The sequence below is a fragment of the Peromyscus maniculatus genome, chromosome 9, assembly GCF_049852395.1.
Source record: "Peromyscus maniculatus bairdii isolate BWxNUB_F1_BW_parent chromosome 9, HU_Pman_BW_mat_3.1, whole genome shotgun sequence".
Classification (NCBI taxonomy): domain Eukaryota; kingdom Metazoa; phylum Chordata; class Mammalia; order Rodentia; family Cricetidae; genus Peromyscus; species Peromyscus maniculatus.
The window spans coordinates 6,519,471-6,535,442 of NC_134860.1; the positions used below are offsets into that span (position 1 = coordinate 6,519,471).

The following is a 15,972-nucleotide window of genomic DNA, read 5'->3' on the forward strand; positions in this document are numbered from 1 at the left end:
AATTAACAGCTCCCTGTACTTCCCACACGCCAACACCTGTCAAGACATCTTGAAATACATAATGAGCAACCACACACTACTGCTTCTATACTGTGATTCAGGCCACAGGCTCTGCTTTTCATTTGAATGAAGCAGAACAGCCTGTGTCCCCATCTCACCCCTACCCAGGCATCAAGTTCTGCCTCTCAGATGCACTTTGGAAAATTAATTTGGGCATGAGGACACCACGGAGTTCATCCTTTCTCTGAGAAATCTTGGACTTGACACAGTGGTTTCAAGACAGTCAGCAGAGAATTAGGCATAAAAACTACCTGCTTTTCAAATCATTGTTTGTATTATGGTCTAGGATTCCAAGTAGTTCATTCCTCTAACAGGTTTTCTTCTGTAGCTGAATGGTCAGTTTTTCCACCTTGTTCATCCCCAGATCCTGCTAAGTGAGGGGAGAGTTGGGATGATGCCTTTCCAGTAGTCCCTGGAGGTAGATAAACACAAGTGTAATTGCATAGTTGGATGGCACAGGGCCAGGAGAGATAAGAACTTAACCACGAAACCCTTAAGACCAGGTTAAGGAAAGAACCTTCTGACCCAGACTTGTTCCCAAGGCCATGACCAGGGTCAGGAAAAAGAATCCTACCAATCTCCTAGCTTGCCCCAAGATCAGTCCACAAAAGTCCCACCAACCCCAAGCCAAACTGGAAAGTTCCCCACTCTCAAGAATCTCCCTATATAGCCTGCCTTCTGCTCAATACTTGTGGCTTCTCACACAAGGAGAGGAGTCACCCTCTTGGGGTTTTCTCTCCCAATAAATATATTGTGTGAGGCATGTTGTGTGGTGTAACTTTGTGGTATTTCTTGTCTCCTGATTGCCAGGATACCTTTCAGAGTAGAGCTGTAACACTTGCATTGGGAAACCTCCCCCTACCAGAACAGAGCTGTTATGTTTACACTGGGGAAACCTTTCCTGCTGGGGTTGAGCTGTAACACTTCTGTTGGGGAAGCCATTCCCCTTAAAGCTGTAATACTTACACTAAGTCCCAAGTAGAGGCCTGAGAAAGAGGGAATGTTTGGAATCTGTGGAGTCCTGGAAGAACAGGGCATCTATCCTCAAGCTGGGGCACATAAGTCATATCCCTGTCCCCCACCACAATGTCTAGATATGTGCCTCCATTCCCACTGCAATCCCATGGGCTCTGGAAGTCATAAGCTAGTCCAGCAATTCTGGTTTAGAGGACAACACCAGCTCATATCTGATATGATGTAAGTTAAGTCCTGGAGTCCACAGTGCTTAACACCACCAAGCCTTGACCACCGGTGTCTAGGACCAAGAGGAATTGAATGGCTGGGAGCTTGGTGAATGCCAGGGGAGTTAATCTACCTGTCAATAGCATCAGATACCCACGGAACATAAAGGAATCCACTGATGCTGAATTTCAGCAGCACCTTATCCTGTCAGGGATCCCTCATCTATCATCCTGTGCCTCTTGATGCCCTGTTTCCACTCTGAATGAAATTAAGGAGCTCCCCCAGCACAGTAACTGCAGACTTGATAATTCCTGGATCTCTGCCAAACAAACCTCAGAAATCCCTCTCTGTGTCTGCTATTTAGGAACCCAGAGAAGCAGGATAGGCTCATTGTTTTCCAGAGTCTCCCAGCTGCTGAGTCCCATTCTTGAAAGGCCCAGCTCAAGGCCTAACTCCTCCAGGGAGCTCCCCATCCCCTGCACAAAACTGACTGCACCTTCCCCTGGAATATTTAGTTCTTGATGTTTACCCTGAGACAGATAACCAGCTTCCTTCTGCTTCTCTCTCTTCTCCAGGATGTCCATTCTCTTTCCCAAGTAGCTTTCTCAGTCTCACCAAAATGTCTTTGTGAATCCCAGAGGCACTGTACAAATGCCCTAAATGGCAGTTGGTGTTGCCTCAACAGTGGTGACATCAAGAGGCTGCTCGGGGCTCTCCAGGGTACAATAGAATGTTCAGGGAAGTTACCGTTAGGGTCACTGCCAACAGCCCTAACCTATGTGCTACTGAGCTCTTCCCCAATTAGCCAGTAGTTGTCCTTTCTAGGATTATTCTCAGAGACACAGGGGATGTCATTCAGTACCTCTTCCTTACAAAGCCAGAGAGCTCTCTCTGCCTCATTAGAACCTTTTCATTACTTATGTGTAGGGAGTTGAAGACTAACTTTTCAAAAACAGCCCAGGGAATGGCTCTTCCCTTCCTTAAGATCTCTAATCAATAAGAAGGATGTTTAGAAAGTGACTGGCAGATGAGAGACTGCCCTAGCATGATCTAAAAGCCCAGACAAGTGGCCCTCTGTGGCTTGCTGTGGGATGTTCTCTGTGCTGAGTGCTCAGGGCACTCAGAGCTACCAGGAAGGGTACAGCCTCTCTCCTAATACACTGCCTCTAAGAGGCAGATAACTATGAGTTTCCTCATTTTTATACTCCTATAAGAAATGTTCTCATTTCTTGAGATGTATTAGAAAACACAGGTATATTTAAAAAAAATGATATGAATTATCATGTCATGAACATAAACATGTGTGTATCTAGTCTCTGCCTTTTTTGGAATAGCTAATCATGTAGAGTCATATGTTGAATATGGATCTTTTTCCGTCATGAAGTGGATGTTCATGTTGTAGGCCATGTGATTCACACCCAAGACACCATCCCTGTTTGCAACCCTGCCTAAGCCTCTTGGAACTTGCAGAGATCCATCTCTGTCTGTTGAGTTCTAAGGTTACAGGAGTGTAATACACATCTGACTACTAAAGCTACTTTAAGAATGAAGAGTTGGAAATTGCTTTTTTATTTATGAAATTACAGAAATTCGACTCAATAGGGACTTTAAAGGGGCATTTAGTATATCCAGTATATACCCTTAGCCAAATATAAAATCAAAGAAAGAACAAAAGAACCAAAAAGTATCAAACACCAAACAAAACAAAGAATATCAAAACCTGAATTGAAACAAACACAACAGCAAAACAAAACTATTTACACTAAGAAGCATTCTCTTCTTGCAGATTTATTGGAACTATCATATACCCTGTGGTTGGATTTGGACACAAGTTAGAAGACAACCATAACTGGCATCATGGTCTCTTCAAGACAAGTGCAGTCATGCCACTCTGGGGCTTTTAAGTTAAGCCCTTGCCAAAGTTGATCTTATGCCATGTTGGCCACTATATGATTCTGTCTGCCAACATGTGTCTGTGTGCCCACTCAAGAGTAAAAAATGACACAGGGAGCATCTCTTACCAAAAGACATAAAAGCTCATGGTGACATCCTTCCTAAAACATCTCTCAGAACAATTCTCTTCACCATCACATGCTCAGGAAATTGAGTAGCTCCAGCACTGGACAGGAATGAGAATATGATACTTCCTTTGTGTGGTCTGTCTGGGTAACAGCAGGACATCAACACAGTTTCCATTGACATATCTCCATCCAAATATGAAGAGCTGGGGACTCAGTCGGCTAACAAAAGTTCATAACAATAAACTTTCAGAGCAACTGTGAATTGAAACATATTCTCTCTCTACATTGTTGTGGCCCTCACTGGGAATACTTGCTGGTAAATGTCAGCTTTTTCTGCATAATTCTTGGTGGTTTTTTTTTTATCTCAAGTGTCTTCCTGATGGTTTCCTTACTCCATAACTAGAGAGACACATGAGTTAGATTATGGATGGACCACTTGCAAGGTGGTTGATATTTTCCTCTTTGTGATTCTACAGCTAGAAGTACATGTCTTGTTCTGAGGAGGCCTTGACTGTACAGTGGAGAATGTCGGGCTTTCTGGTTGAGTATGGCTTCCTTCGACCTCCTCAGTTCTTGTAAAGGATGCTGTCAGAGAAGAAAAGGCAATCAGATCTAAAACAGCTTTGCTGGGTCACTGGTTAGATAAATTCGGGGCCTATTCACACATAGGAAACCAGAATCAAGGAAGAACTCCACCCCACAAATGCCATGTTGCTGGAGAAGGGATGTCATGGTGGCTCACTTGCTGATGACACTTAGTGCTCCTGCTGTAGCAGCAGCTCTGTGGGCAGGAGGCTCTCATCCTGAGCTGTGGACTGTTCCATCTCATGTAGGAGTTTTTCTGACCTGGATGAGGAAGGCAGTTAGGGCAGAGTCCTGGTGGGGTCTGCCATGTGACCTGCCAATCTGACATCACACAAACTCAGTTGTGCTGAACAGTCAACACTGAACTTTGGCAGCAGTCATTGTTTGGATCCCTAAGAGATAAGTGTCACAGAATAGCTGGACCTTGAATTCTTTTCTGCCCATAAGTATCAGATGTTTATATGAGTAATGTATGTTCTGTGCTCTATGAGAACAGGCCTTTTTCCTACAGTCTAGGGACATCATTTAAACAAAAGGAATAGCATATTAAAGTCATACATAACAACATAGTGGAGATACACAGAATGTTCATGATGAGTTTTTCATTGACCACCTCATTTTTATATAGAGACTTAATACAACTTTGCAAACTAGACAGCTGAATAAGGTGATGTGGAAAAATCAGCTCTCCTGCAAAATAGAGCCTGTCATGCTAGAGCAGCATTTCTTGATTCATGTGTCCGAGAACATTGCAACTTTATGAACTCTGAGAATAAACAAAACCAGCTGTGTTATCCTTAGGTCTACAGCTGGGAAACTACATCCTGGTACTCCCTGAGAAGTCTGTTCCACAACATTCTGTGAAGGTTCTGAACAATTCTAAGCAGAGACATCTGGCTGAGTTCATCCTACCAATGACTAAACTTATTATATCCCCAGTACACTTTACATGGGTAATGCTCAGACAATGAAGAGAGCCAGTTTGACATCAAATAGTGACAATGATGTGAATCTCATCCCTACAGGTGTTATTCCTGAATAAATATGTAATTTCAGATATGGTGAGACATAACTTTAAATCCCATCACTTTGAAGGCATAAGCAGGCAGAGCTCTTTGAGTTCAAGGAAAGCCTGCTGAGAACATACCAGAGAGATCAGAAGGGAGAGATGGGACACAAGCATAGACCCAGGGAGTATCAAACATAATGTTTGCTGGACAAAAGTTCTTGTTGATAGGACCAGCATAATACTCTGAGTTCTGAGTTGGACTACCCCTGCTTGGAGCAAGGAGTCTTGCTGATAAGCAAAAGCCCACGAAGGACAGAGAGCCCTGGTACAGGAGACCCAGTTGGCTCTATACCCCAACTTCAGCCTGGGTTCATACCTCATCTGGGAGACAGTCAAATAATGCTGCAGCTTTATTGCCCAGTGTTTTTGCTGTGTGACCAGCTCCCTCCGCTTCAGCAAGCTCTGGAGTCTCTCTTCCATTCTTTGCTGCTCCTGTTCATTACAAGATTGTGTCCTTAGTGGAGGGTTGAGTATAGTATAGACAATACATTCCACACTAGTGCAAGCACACAGAGAATAACAAGAGCTTGCTATTAAGTCAGTCTCACCAAATTTCAAGCTCATGGGGACATGAGAAAGCCTGCTTCAAGTTCATAAGACAGAGACTGACAAAGAGAGAAACCCAGTGGTCTCCTCTAGATGTCATCCACATGAAATGTGCACTGCACTCAAATGTGCCTCTATTTCACACACACACACACACACACACACACACACACACACACACACACACACTCACCACAGAGAGAGATAGAGAAAAGAGTGAGATGAAATCAACAAAGTGATAGAGGACAGTTCTCTTTAGAATAAGCACACCAGCCTTTAGGAAAAGTCCCCAAACTCGGCTTTCCATCCCTGGGAACTAAAATGGCCTAGGGGAGCATACTCTGCTTAGTCAGTGTGTGTGGAGGTGTTTAGAGAATTTTTTACTCTTGAACTCAAGTCTGTGTACAGCAATCCTCCCATCATAATGACATGTAGCTGTGTGATGAGTGATTGATCTGTTTCTCCCCTTTGACTACCAGTTCAAGAAGAGTATTGGCATGGATTGCATGCCAATGACCAAGATTCTCAGAGGAGACTCACTTCCCAGAAATACTAATGCACAGACACATAATGAACAATTTTATGTCATAAAGTGGGTGGATGGATGGGTGGATCCAGGAGGAAAGTGATGAGATAGAGCACAGGTGTCTGGATGGGTAGACTTGGTAAGGTTACATAAGTAAATGGTGCTGACCTAACTATGACCCAGCTGCCTGTCCTACCTGCTGTTGCTGGTCCTGGAGGTCACTGGTCTCCTCTTGATCCTTACTGAGCACTTGCAAATCACCCAAGTGGTACTTCAGCAGGACCCAGTCTTCCAGTAAGTTCTCCTTTTCTTGCCTCAGCATGTCTAACTTCTTTTTCAACTGAGCCTGCTCCATCAGGAGCCGGCTCTGCAGATCACTGGAAACACACTCCAAATAGTAAGACTTTGCCAGCCTCCACTGGTCTCCCCTGACTCCATGTCTCAGCAACCCAACCTTATCCCAGGTTCACAGGAAAATGTAAACAAGCACCTTCAACAGTAATGAGAGTGGCACTCAAGCAAAAAGCAGAGAAGAGCTATTTCCTGCAAGAATCAAACTATTTATGAAACCCCCCTAAAATAACAGAAAGCCATGCACTTCCAAAAACAAGAAGAGTACCCCACTTGTCCTAATCACCTGTCATGAAGAAACACCAGCAGGTAATGTGCAAGTACACATGAGGAAGTGGGAAACCCGAAGGGTGCATAGATCCCATAACAGTCACTCCCTGCCTGACAACCCTCTCGTGAGGCCAATTGCTCTTCTACCTAACCAGAGGTTCTCATATGTGTGTGTGAACCCTTTGGGATCTAAGGAACCTTTCACAAGGGACACATATTAGATGTCCTATGAAGACATTTAGATTAAAATTCATAACAGAAGCAAAATTACAGTTATGAAGTTGCTACAAAATAATTTTATGGTTTGAGGTCATCAAAACAATGAAACAATGTATTAAAGTGGCACAGCATTAGGAATGTTGATAATCACTGATCCAGAGGCTACTGAGTATGACAATATGGTGCTAGAGGAGCTAACAGCTTCTCTATCCCTTAGCAAAATTGAGTAAAGAGGCATAGTCCAAATCTACTTTAATGCTGCTGGCTAAGAAGCAGAAAAACTAGAAGCAGATCTGCAGACCCTGCAGTCCAGAGACAAAGAAAATGAGAATTGGACATTGTACAACAGTTGGGGGCCCTGCCAAGATGAGCACTTACCAAAGGAAGACTTTCTCCTTGGTCAGCTCATTGAGATTCTGTGAGGCCTCCATATTCTCATTCTTGAAATTCTGCAGGTCAGACATGACCTACTGATGTTCCATCTTGAGCTTTTCACAGAAAGGATTTGGCCTGTGGTAGAGTCTGGACCCAGAAGCAAAGAATTCAATGAATACAGGTCACACAGCACATGAGTGTAGGGTGTGTTCTGTACTATTTCAACCCATGAGATGCCCCTTCCTGGCTCCTATGTACTCGAGCTCCTATGGACCTCCAGCTGCTTCTTACACTTGCACTTCTGGCCACAAGCCAGCAAGGGCAGGGTGTTAAGAAGGATGCAGCTGGGACTGAATGAGCTCCCTCAGGATTCATGCCAGCTAGCTTGCTATGGAGTTCCCACAGTCTATCACGGGTCATGACCCACTAGAAATTGTGATGTTTCTTCTGTTTTCAAATAAGAGATTCTCATTCCAGAGTGCCTATATTGACATGGAGGCTAAAAATCACATCATGAGCATTTCTGAGGATGGGATGCAATATCATGATAGTTTCATAAATTCCCCCAAGGCATTCCACATTGGCAGCAAGATAAACAGACTGGCAAAGGGCTATGCTGCCCAAAATGGGGCTCTTAGTCCACAATAGAGAGCACATCTAGATACTGAGATAAGCAACTCTTCATGGTCAAACACAGACCCCTGATTTGAGGGTGAAGAAGGACACATATGAAAAAACACACAAACACAGACAAGATACAGGGATGAGAGAGAAACACAGAGACAGAAAGAGAGAGAATCAGAGAGATACAGAGAGAGATAGAAGTGAAAGAAAAACAGAGACTGAGAGAGGAAAGTGGATAGAATGTTCTCAGTGAGATGCCAAATTCATGCATGCTGTTGTATCATCTCAGAGAGGACCAAGAGCAGCAGACATCAGTACCAGGCCTTGCTGACACATTTTAAGATGTGGGACCAGGCCTCTGCAGCTGCTACTAGGATCATCCAGCACACAATACCTTGCCAGGCAAGTAATACAAATTACAGCATTCTCACACTAGCCACCACTTGACAGGATCTCTCCAATTTCATGCTGGGAACTCACACACTACTGCCTCAATTCCTGAGTTATGTGATTCAGGCCACTGTGGTGGTAATCTAATTGTACTGAAATGTGATTTTGAATGTATGTTAATAAATAAAGTTGCCCGGGGGTCAGAGCTATTAGAGCCATAGCAAGAGTGTGGCGGTGGTGGCACATGCCTTTAATCCCATAGATCTCTGTGTGTTCAGGAATACAGCCAGCATTGGAGACATATGCCTTTAAGACCTAGGGGGCTGTACATTCAGACAGTGACGAGGCAGTCACGTGTTCGGGTTTACAACCAATGAGAAGGCAGAACAAAATACTATAAATAGACAAACAGACAGGAAATAGGTCTCTTTTCGGGAAGCTGGGACACCGCAGGCGGAAGGGTGAGATTTTAGCTCTGAGCTCTGACCTCTCGGCTTTCTCTTTTACATTGTTTCTGTGTTTCTTTTTCTTTTTTTTTTTTTTTTTTTTTTTTTTGGTTTTTCGAGACAGGGTTTCTTTGTGTAGCTTTGCGCCTTTCCTGGAACTCACTTGGTAGACCAGGCTGGCCTCGAACTCACAGAGATCCGCCTGCCTCTGCCTCCCGAGTGCTGGGATTAAAGGCGTGCGCCACCACCTTAATAAGACGGTTGGTTACATCAATATCTGGCGCCCAACGTGACAAGAATCCATTAAAAACCGCTTGGCTTGGTGGCAGGTCCGCTTTCCTGCAAGGGCGGCAGGCAGCCGGCAGCGGCAGGCGGCGGCAGGCGCTGGTCGGCTTCTTAGTCCGAGCGGCAGCTTCTTAGCCTGGGTCTAGGTCTGCTTGACCTCAGGCTGGACTATCGGTGAGCTGCTTGCTTAAATCCTGCTTGCTTAAAGCCGGTGTTACAGGTGCTTAAAGCCGGTGTTACAGGTGTTACAAACAACTCAGACCTGCCCTGCCGAACAGGGCCCTGCCTGTAAAGCCAACACACGTGTTCAGAGCTTAAGGAAGCCAGACCCAAGCCTTGACTCGGCACAAGAGGGAACACGTGGCTGGATTTAAGCTTTAGCCGGCTACGCTTTCTTGTGGGTTCTCTCTCTCTCTCTCTCTCTCTCTCTCTCTCTCTCTCTCTCTCTCTCTCTCTGGATTTACACCTGGGACACTAGGTGGCTGCTTTGAAAATCCCCTCAGATTTCTACTGTTCTATGCAGATTTGGTAAGTCATAACATATCAGATATTTTAAAGGAAACTATCTAAAAGAGATTTTTTTTCCACATTAAAAAACAAATGGGTTTTATGTGTACATTGGAAGAAAATTGGTTTTTGTTCGAAATTTTAGGCAGTCTAACAATGGAACAACTATATAATATTAGTATTGGTGGAATTATGCAGCTTATCACTATGCTAATCCACATTTTAATATTTAAAAAGATAGTCAATTTAAGTGCCAGGATAACAGCTTTAGAAGAACTTGTTAAATCTGTAAAAATTCAGACAGAAGAAATTAACAGTGAAGTTGTTTCAAGTCGGGATCATAAGGTTGCAGAAAGAAAGCCTGTTTTCACACAGTCACCCTTAATTTATCCTGTAACCGTACAGCAGATGCCTGATCAAATGGCTACACAAAATATTTGGGCTCCAATTGAAATGTTGGATTTAAAAAGGTTTAAGGAGGCAATAGTATCTTATGGCATGCATTCCCCATATGTAAAGCAAATGTTAAACTCTTGGTCAACATATAATAGGATAGTACCACAGGACTGGCGGGACCTTGCACAAGGTGTTCTGGAACCCAGCCAGAGACTTCAATTTCTGACCTGGTTTAAGGAGGAGGCTAAAAACATAGAAAAACAATGGAGGGATAAAGGAATACAAGTTTGCCAGGATCAGCTTATTGGAGAAGGCCAATATGCTTCAGTACAAACACAATGTTTATATGATATCCAAACCCTAATTTTATGTCGAACGGCAGCCTTGAATGTATGGGACAGAGTTGAGGAACCAGGAAAAAAATCTGAGTCATTTACAAAGGTGATGCAAGGCCCAAAAGAGTCTTTTACAGATTTTTTACAAAGACTGCCTTCAGCAGTAAAGAGAATGGTCTCGGATTCAGAAGCTGGTAAGGCAATAATTGAATCTTTGGGCTTTGAGAATGCAAATGCAGCATGCAAAAGAATAATCAAGCCATTAAGGGCAAGATCTGCACCTATGGAAGATTGGATTAGAGAAACAATTAATGTTGAGGCTGATGAGCATGATGATACGTGGGTAGGAGAAGTAATTTCAAAAGGTTTGAGGAGTGTTAGATATTTTGGATGTGGAAAGCAAGGACATTTGAAAAGGGACTGTAGACAGGTCATTCCTAGAAAAAATGTTTCTTCAAGGAACAATGTCAACAGAATGCCCCTTCCTTCTGGAGTATGCAGAAGGTGTGGTAAGGGAAAACACGGGACCAACGAACGTAGATCAACAAAGGACAGACAGGGTAATCCTTTGCCTCAGTCTTCGGGAAACTCCCAGAGGGGCCTCACGCAGGCCCCGGTTGCAAATCCAGTTCAAACCTTTCCTGCAGCCATAAAGGAAATCCCTGCTCTGAGCGATTAAATAACCAAATGCCTATTGGAATAAATCATGCTGGTCAGGATGATGAAACAGAGAGAATAGAAAATTCAGGAGAAAACATAAAGAAAATTTTTTGGCAAACTTCTATTAATGAACAAAGACCAAAATTAACGATAAAAATAAATGGTGTTTTGTTGTCTGGTCTGGTAGACACAGGTGCGGACGTTACCATAATTGCACCAGAATTTTGGCATCCAACTTGGCCTCTTCAGGAGGTAAATGTTTAACTGTTAGGAATTGGGACATTATCTCAGGTGAAACAGAGTGCAAGATGGCTCGAATGTATAGGTCCAGAAGGACAGAGAAGAAAATTAAAACCATATGTGGCTAACATAACTATGAACCTGTGGGGTTAAGACTTGTTGCAACAATGGAATACTCAGATTAACATCCCTCCAATCTCAGAAACAAATCATAAACTAGCCCATGTTACTGAGAGAAATATTAGAAGATATTGTTCTAATGAGTGGTCACCAGCCATCCATATTATACAAGAACAGAGCACAATAACTGATGATCTTCCAAAGACACCAACAGCTCTACCTTTTAAATGGTTAACAGACAAGCCTGTATGGGTCCAACAATGGCCTTTAACAACAGAGAAACTCCAGGCTTTAGAAGAGCTGGTAGAAGAACAGTTAAATGCTCAGCATATTGAAGAATCAACCAGCCCTTGGAATTCTCCTGTATTATTATTATTATTGTTATTAAAAAGAAATCTGGTAAATGGAGAATGGTAACAGACCTTAGAGCAATTAACAAAGTAATTCAGCCAATGGGCTCTCTACAATCTGGGATGCCTTTGCCTACTCTGTTAGCAAAAGGATGGCCTCTCATTGTTATTGATTTAAAAGACTATTTCTTTTCAATACCCTTACAAGAAGAAGACAGAGAAAGATTTGCTTTTACAGTGCCTACTTATAATAATTCTCAACCAGTTAAAAGATTTCAATGGAGGGTCCTCCCACAGGCACAGTTGAATAGCCCAACTCTGTGCCAATACTTTGTACAACAGCCATTAGAAGTGGTACGTAACAAATTTTCTAAATCTATAATTTATCATTATATGGATGATATTTTACTAGCTGACTCAAATGCAGATACTTTAGAAATAATGTTTGAAGAAGTAAAGAAAATTTTGCCTTGCTGGGGATTACAAATTGCTCCTGAAAAGATACAAAGAGGAGATTCTATTAATTATTTAGGATATAAAATAGAGCTACAAAAAATTAGACCCCAAGAGGTACAAATTCGGAGAGATAGACTACAGACTCTTAACGACTTTCAAAGATTATTTGGAGATATTTCTCATCTATGAACTATTGTTGGGGTAAAAAATGATGAACTGACTAATTTGTTCAAAACCTTAGAAGGTGACAAGGACTTAAATAGTCCAAGAGAATTGTCACCTGAAGCTGAGAAAGAATTAGACTTGGAAGAAAAGAAAGTGCATGAAGGACACGTGGATCGTATTGATCCAAAGCTGGATTGCATTTTGGTTATTTTACCTTCTAGGCGTTCTCCTACTGGAATATTAATGCAGAGGGAAGATATTATATTGGAATGGATATTTTTACCAAATAAACCAAATAAAAAATTAAAAACTTATGTGGAAAAAATCTACAGATTTAACACTATTGGTTTTCTAATAGTCCCAGTTCAATTAAAATTTAAAGCTGACTTTGGAGTTGGAGAATGGCTCTCTCCTTCTTTAAACTCAAGCATGTTGTTAAAAGGAAAATGCAAACTCCCTGTATCATGCCAGAATAAAAGAGCCATCTTCTGCTATGGTACAGGACAAAAGCAAAATTAATTAAGGGACCATTCTATTACTAATCTCAACTCTTTGATTCTATTCTGATTCTTTAAACTCTTCTTCAAGTATGAATTTTATATCAAAATTTACAAGATTAATATATATATATATAGAGAGATTTTTATACATTTTAAACTTTGTTAAGACATGAATGGTCATATAGAGTACTAACTAATTCTAGAAAAAAGGCTAGCTGCATATATATGTTTTTGTGTTCGAGTCTCTTATCAGTTTTCTGCAGGAAATCATGGCCAGGCCTAACATCAACTGAAGTCTCCAGAAAGAAGATGGGGCCCCACAACAACAACACTTCCATGTGGACAATAATAATATCATTAAGCTGACAAACATCATCCACAGATCAGCTTTGAACTACAAGGTGCTCAGAGCAATTTTGAGATGACTAGCTGAGATGATCCAGTCTCAAAGACTACTTGAATAAGGACTTGAGATAAACCCTGAACTTTGGCATTATACACAGACTGGATAATGAAGGATATAGTTACCTCTCCTAGAATTTGACAATTAACCTAAAATTTTTCTTTCAGGATAAAGAAAACTTCGCCCAGATCCAGCAGGAAGCAATTTTAAGAATATGACGCCCACATTCCCAAAGAGGTGGTGTGTGTGGGGGGTTTGGTCTTTATAATGGGTTTTGGGTCTGGGATAATTTTCAGTATTTAGGGGGGTTGGTTACAAGTTGTTGTCAAGGGTTAGGAAAAAGGCTAAGCAAAGGAGATTAGATTTAAGGTTCTTATTTTAAAAAAAAGGAAGGAAAAGAAAGAAAGAAAGAAAGAAAGAAAGAAAAGAAAAAGACAATTACTAGTTTTAAATACTTTACATTGGATTGGATTGTTTTATATTGTATACAAATTTGAAACTGATATTGTTAGAAAATGCTATATGTATATTTCTAATTGTATTTATACCATTCATTTAACAATGTAATGCAAATTTCTGATCCTTGAATGTTATTATTACCAACTATTAGGATATAAAGAAATGAAAGTTAGTAGTTAGACATTACAATAGAAGTTGTAGTCATATTAGATATGTTTTAAAAATTGAGCAGAGATGTTTTAGACAGGTCATCTTCAAACCCTTCAGAGATCTACAGAATATGGCATTTAAAATGTTTTAATAACTTAGAAAATTTTTCTTTTTTGAGACATGTCGGCTCCTGGCAGTACCAATCTACTTCAGAGAAAATATGGGCATTGAAGAAACTGCATATGGAGTCAACTTTCATTGTGGCAAAAGTTAGCCACTGGACAACAAAGTATCCTCAAATCAACAGGACAAAATGGAAAGACAGAACACGAAACTAGGGACTACTGATTCTTGCCAAAACAAGTGTGGTTATGGCTTTATTAAAAGGCATCTTCTGAGGCCAGGACAATATGGCCCCATCCCTGAAGTGGCCTTCACACCTGGAAAAGGTACGGTGCCCTTTTCTTCAAAGGCAGCTTAACAGGCAGAGGGCCATTGGATTCTGTTGTACAATGGAACAGCAGCTGAAAGTTCATGCCTCTTGAAAGTAGACTGGCATTTAAAAGAAGGATGTGGAGAAGAAGGGGATGCTGAGATGAAACCATATATACACAGCCAAGAAGAATGGACAGCTGAATTTAAAAACTGTCAACAATTTCCAGAATTTAAAATCCTGAATCATGACAGGACACTAGTGGAATTCAGGTGTTTCTGGTACGTGGACTGCTCTCACCCAATGTGAGATTGAACTGTTGACCTTGTGTACATCCTACTTCACAAATGAGTCTGTCAGATACGCTAAGCCTATAGGCTGAAGATGATGCCCCAACACTGCAGAGAAACCTCAGGTGACTTCCCAGGCAGCTGGCTGTTTCTGTCAACTCACAAAGTTTTTGGAAGTTGCTTGCATGCACTTCCTGTTTTTATTTTTGTTAGCTAATATTATTCCCTTCTTGGGTCTCTGAGGGAGTTGAAGATTAGTTAGTTATGGTTGAAGATTAGTTAGGATAGAAAGTGCATTAGATACATCTTAGATTTACGAAAATAGGATAGATAATGGAATTATTTCTCTGATTTGTCAAATACCTGTTTAGGTATTTATTACTTGTATATATTGTATATAGTTATTGTACTTTTGTATATAGTTTTTCTTTTGATAGTTATAACCTTTTGCTTTTTTTCTTTTTATTAAAATAGAAAAGGGGAAATGTGGTGGTAATCTAATTGTACTGAAATGTGATTTTGAATGTATGTTAATAAATAAAGTTGCCCGGGGGTCAGAGCTATTAGAGCCATAGCAAGAGTGTGGCGGTGGTGGCACACGCCTTTAATCCCATAGATCTCTGTGTGTTCAGGGATACAGCCAGCATTGGAGACATATGCCTTTAAGACCTAGGGGGCTGTACATTCAGACAGTGACGAGGCAATCACGTGTTTGGGTTTACAACCAATGAGAAGGCAGAACAAAATACTATAAATAGACAAACAGACAGGAAATAGGTCTCTTTTCGGGAAGCTGGGACACCGCAGGCAGAAGGGTGAGATTTTAGCTCTAAGCTCTGACCTCTCGGCTTTCTCTTTTACATTGTTTCTGTGTTTCTTATTTAATAAGACGGTTGGTTACATCAATAGGCCACAGGCTCTGGTTTTCATTTGGAGGAAGTAGAACAGTCTATGTCCCCATCTCACTCCTGCCCATGTGTCAGGTTTTGCTTCAGGGAAGCATTTAGAGAAATTATGTTGGACAATGGGACACCCTGAAGGAGCACCGAGCCTCCCAGACGCCAATATTTTAGACATTTGAACTAAGGGTGAAATTGTGAAACCAAGACAGTAACCATGTATTATGAAACAGTAAGTACCTGTTGTCCAAGCATGCTTCAGATACTAAGATGAGGCGATCTCTCAGATGATTCCTTTGGGCTGTCACCACGTGGGGCTGAGTGGTCAGACTCTTCACCTTCTTCTTCACTTGCCTCTTTGTGAGGCTGGTTGGAGTGGGTGGTGGCTCCTTGGATGCCCCTTTGGTGGATGAACACAAGTGAAATTGCATTGTGACAAGACATAGAGAATGAACAGGTCACCCTGAGAACTAAGAAAGTGTTTGAGAAAGGATGTAAGCAAGCAATTCAATGACACCCCAAGGAATTTTGCCCTGGATTGAGATGCCCCTGCCAGGGGTCTCAGGTCTCCCATCTCTCTGATGGGAGATAGGTGTCTTAGCCACCTGATTTCCTCTGCTCCTTTAACACATGCTTCAGGTAACTAAGGCGAGAGCCTCC

The 15,972-nt window shown here is 41.7% G+C and overlaps 1 protein-coding gene across 2 annotated transcripts in view; it reads right to left on the reverse strand.

The window, feature by feature from the left end:
- LOC143267235 (disks large homolog 5-like) overlaps nucleotides 1–15,753 on the reverse strand; it is a 49,715-nt gene extending 33,962 nt beyond the window's left edge. Inside the window, exons 1-6 of one of the 2 annotated variants that reach the window (XM_076544264.1) lie at nucleotides 15,553–15,753; nucleotides 7,208–7,351; nucleotides 6,186–6,366; nucleotides 5,234–5,349; nucleotides 3,264–3,848; nucleotides 313–472 (exon numbers count right to left, since the gene is read on the reverse strand). In XM_076544264.1, coding sequence (XP_076400379.1) covers nucleotides 3,830–3,848; nucleotides 5,234–5,349; nucleotides 6,186–6,366; nucleotides 7,208–7,293 — 402 coding nt within the window. In that variant the 5' untranslated portion in view covers nucleotides 7,294–7,351; nucleotides 15,553–15,753 and the 3' untranslated portion in view covers nucleotides 313–472; nucleotides 3,264–3,829. Of the gene's footprint in view, nucleotides 1–311; nucleotides 473–1,771; nucleotides 1,967–3,263; nucleotides 3,849–5,233; nucleotides 5,350–6,185; nucleotides 6,367–7,207; nucleotides 7,352–15,552 lie in introns of those variants that run through there. The other variant, XR_013042186.1, reaches the window with a different exon arrangement.
- Between the last annotated feature and the right edge of the window lie 219 nt (nucleotides 15,754–15,972).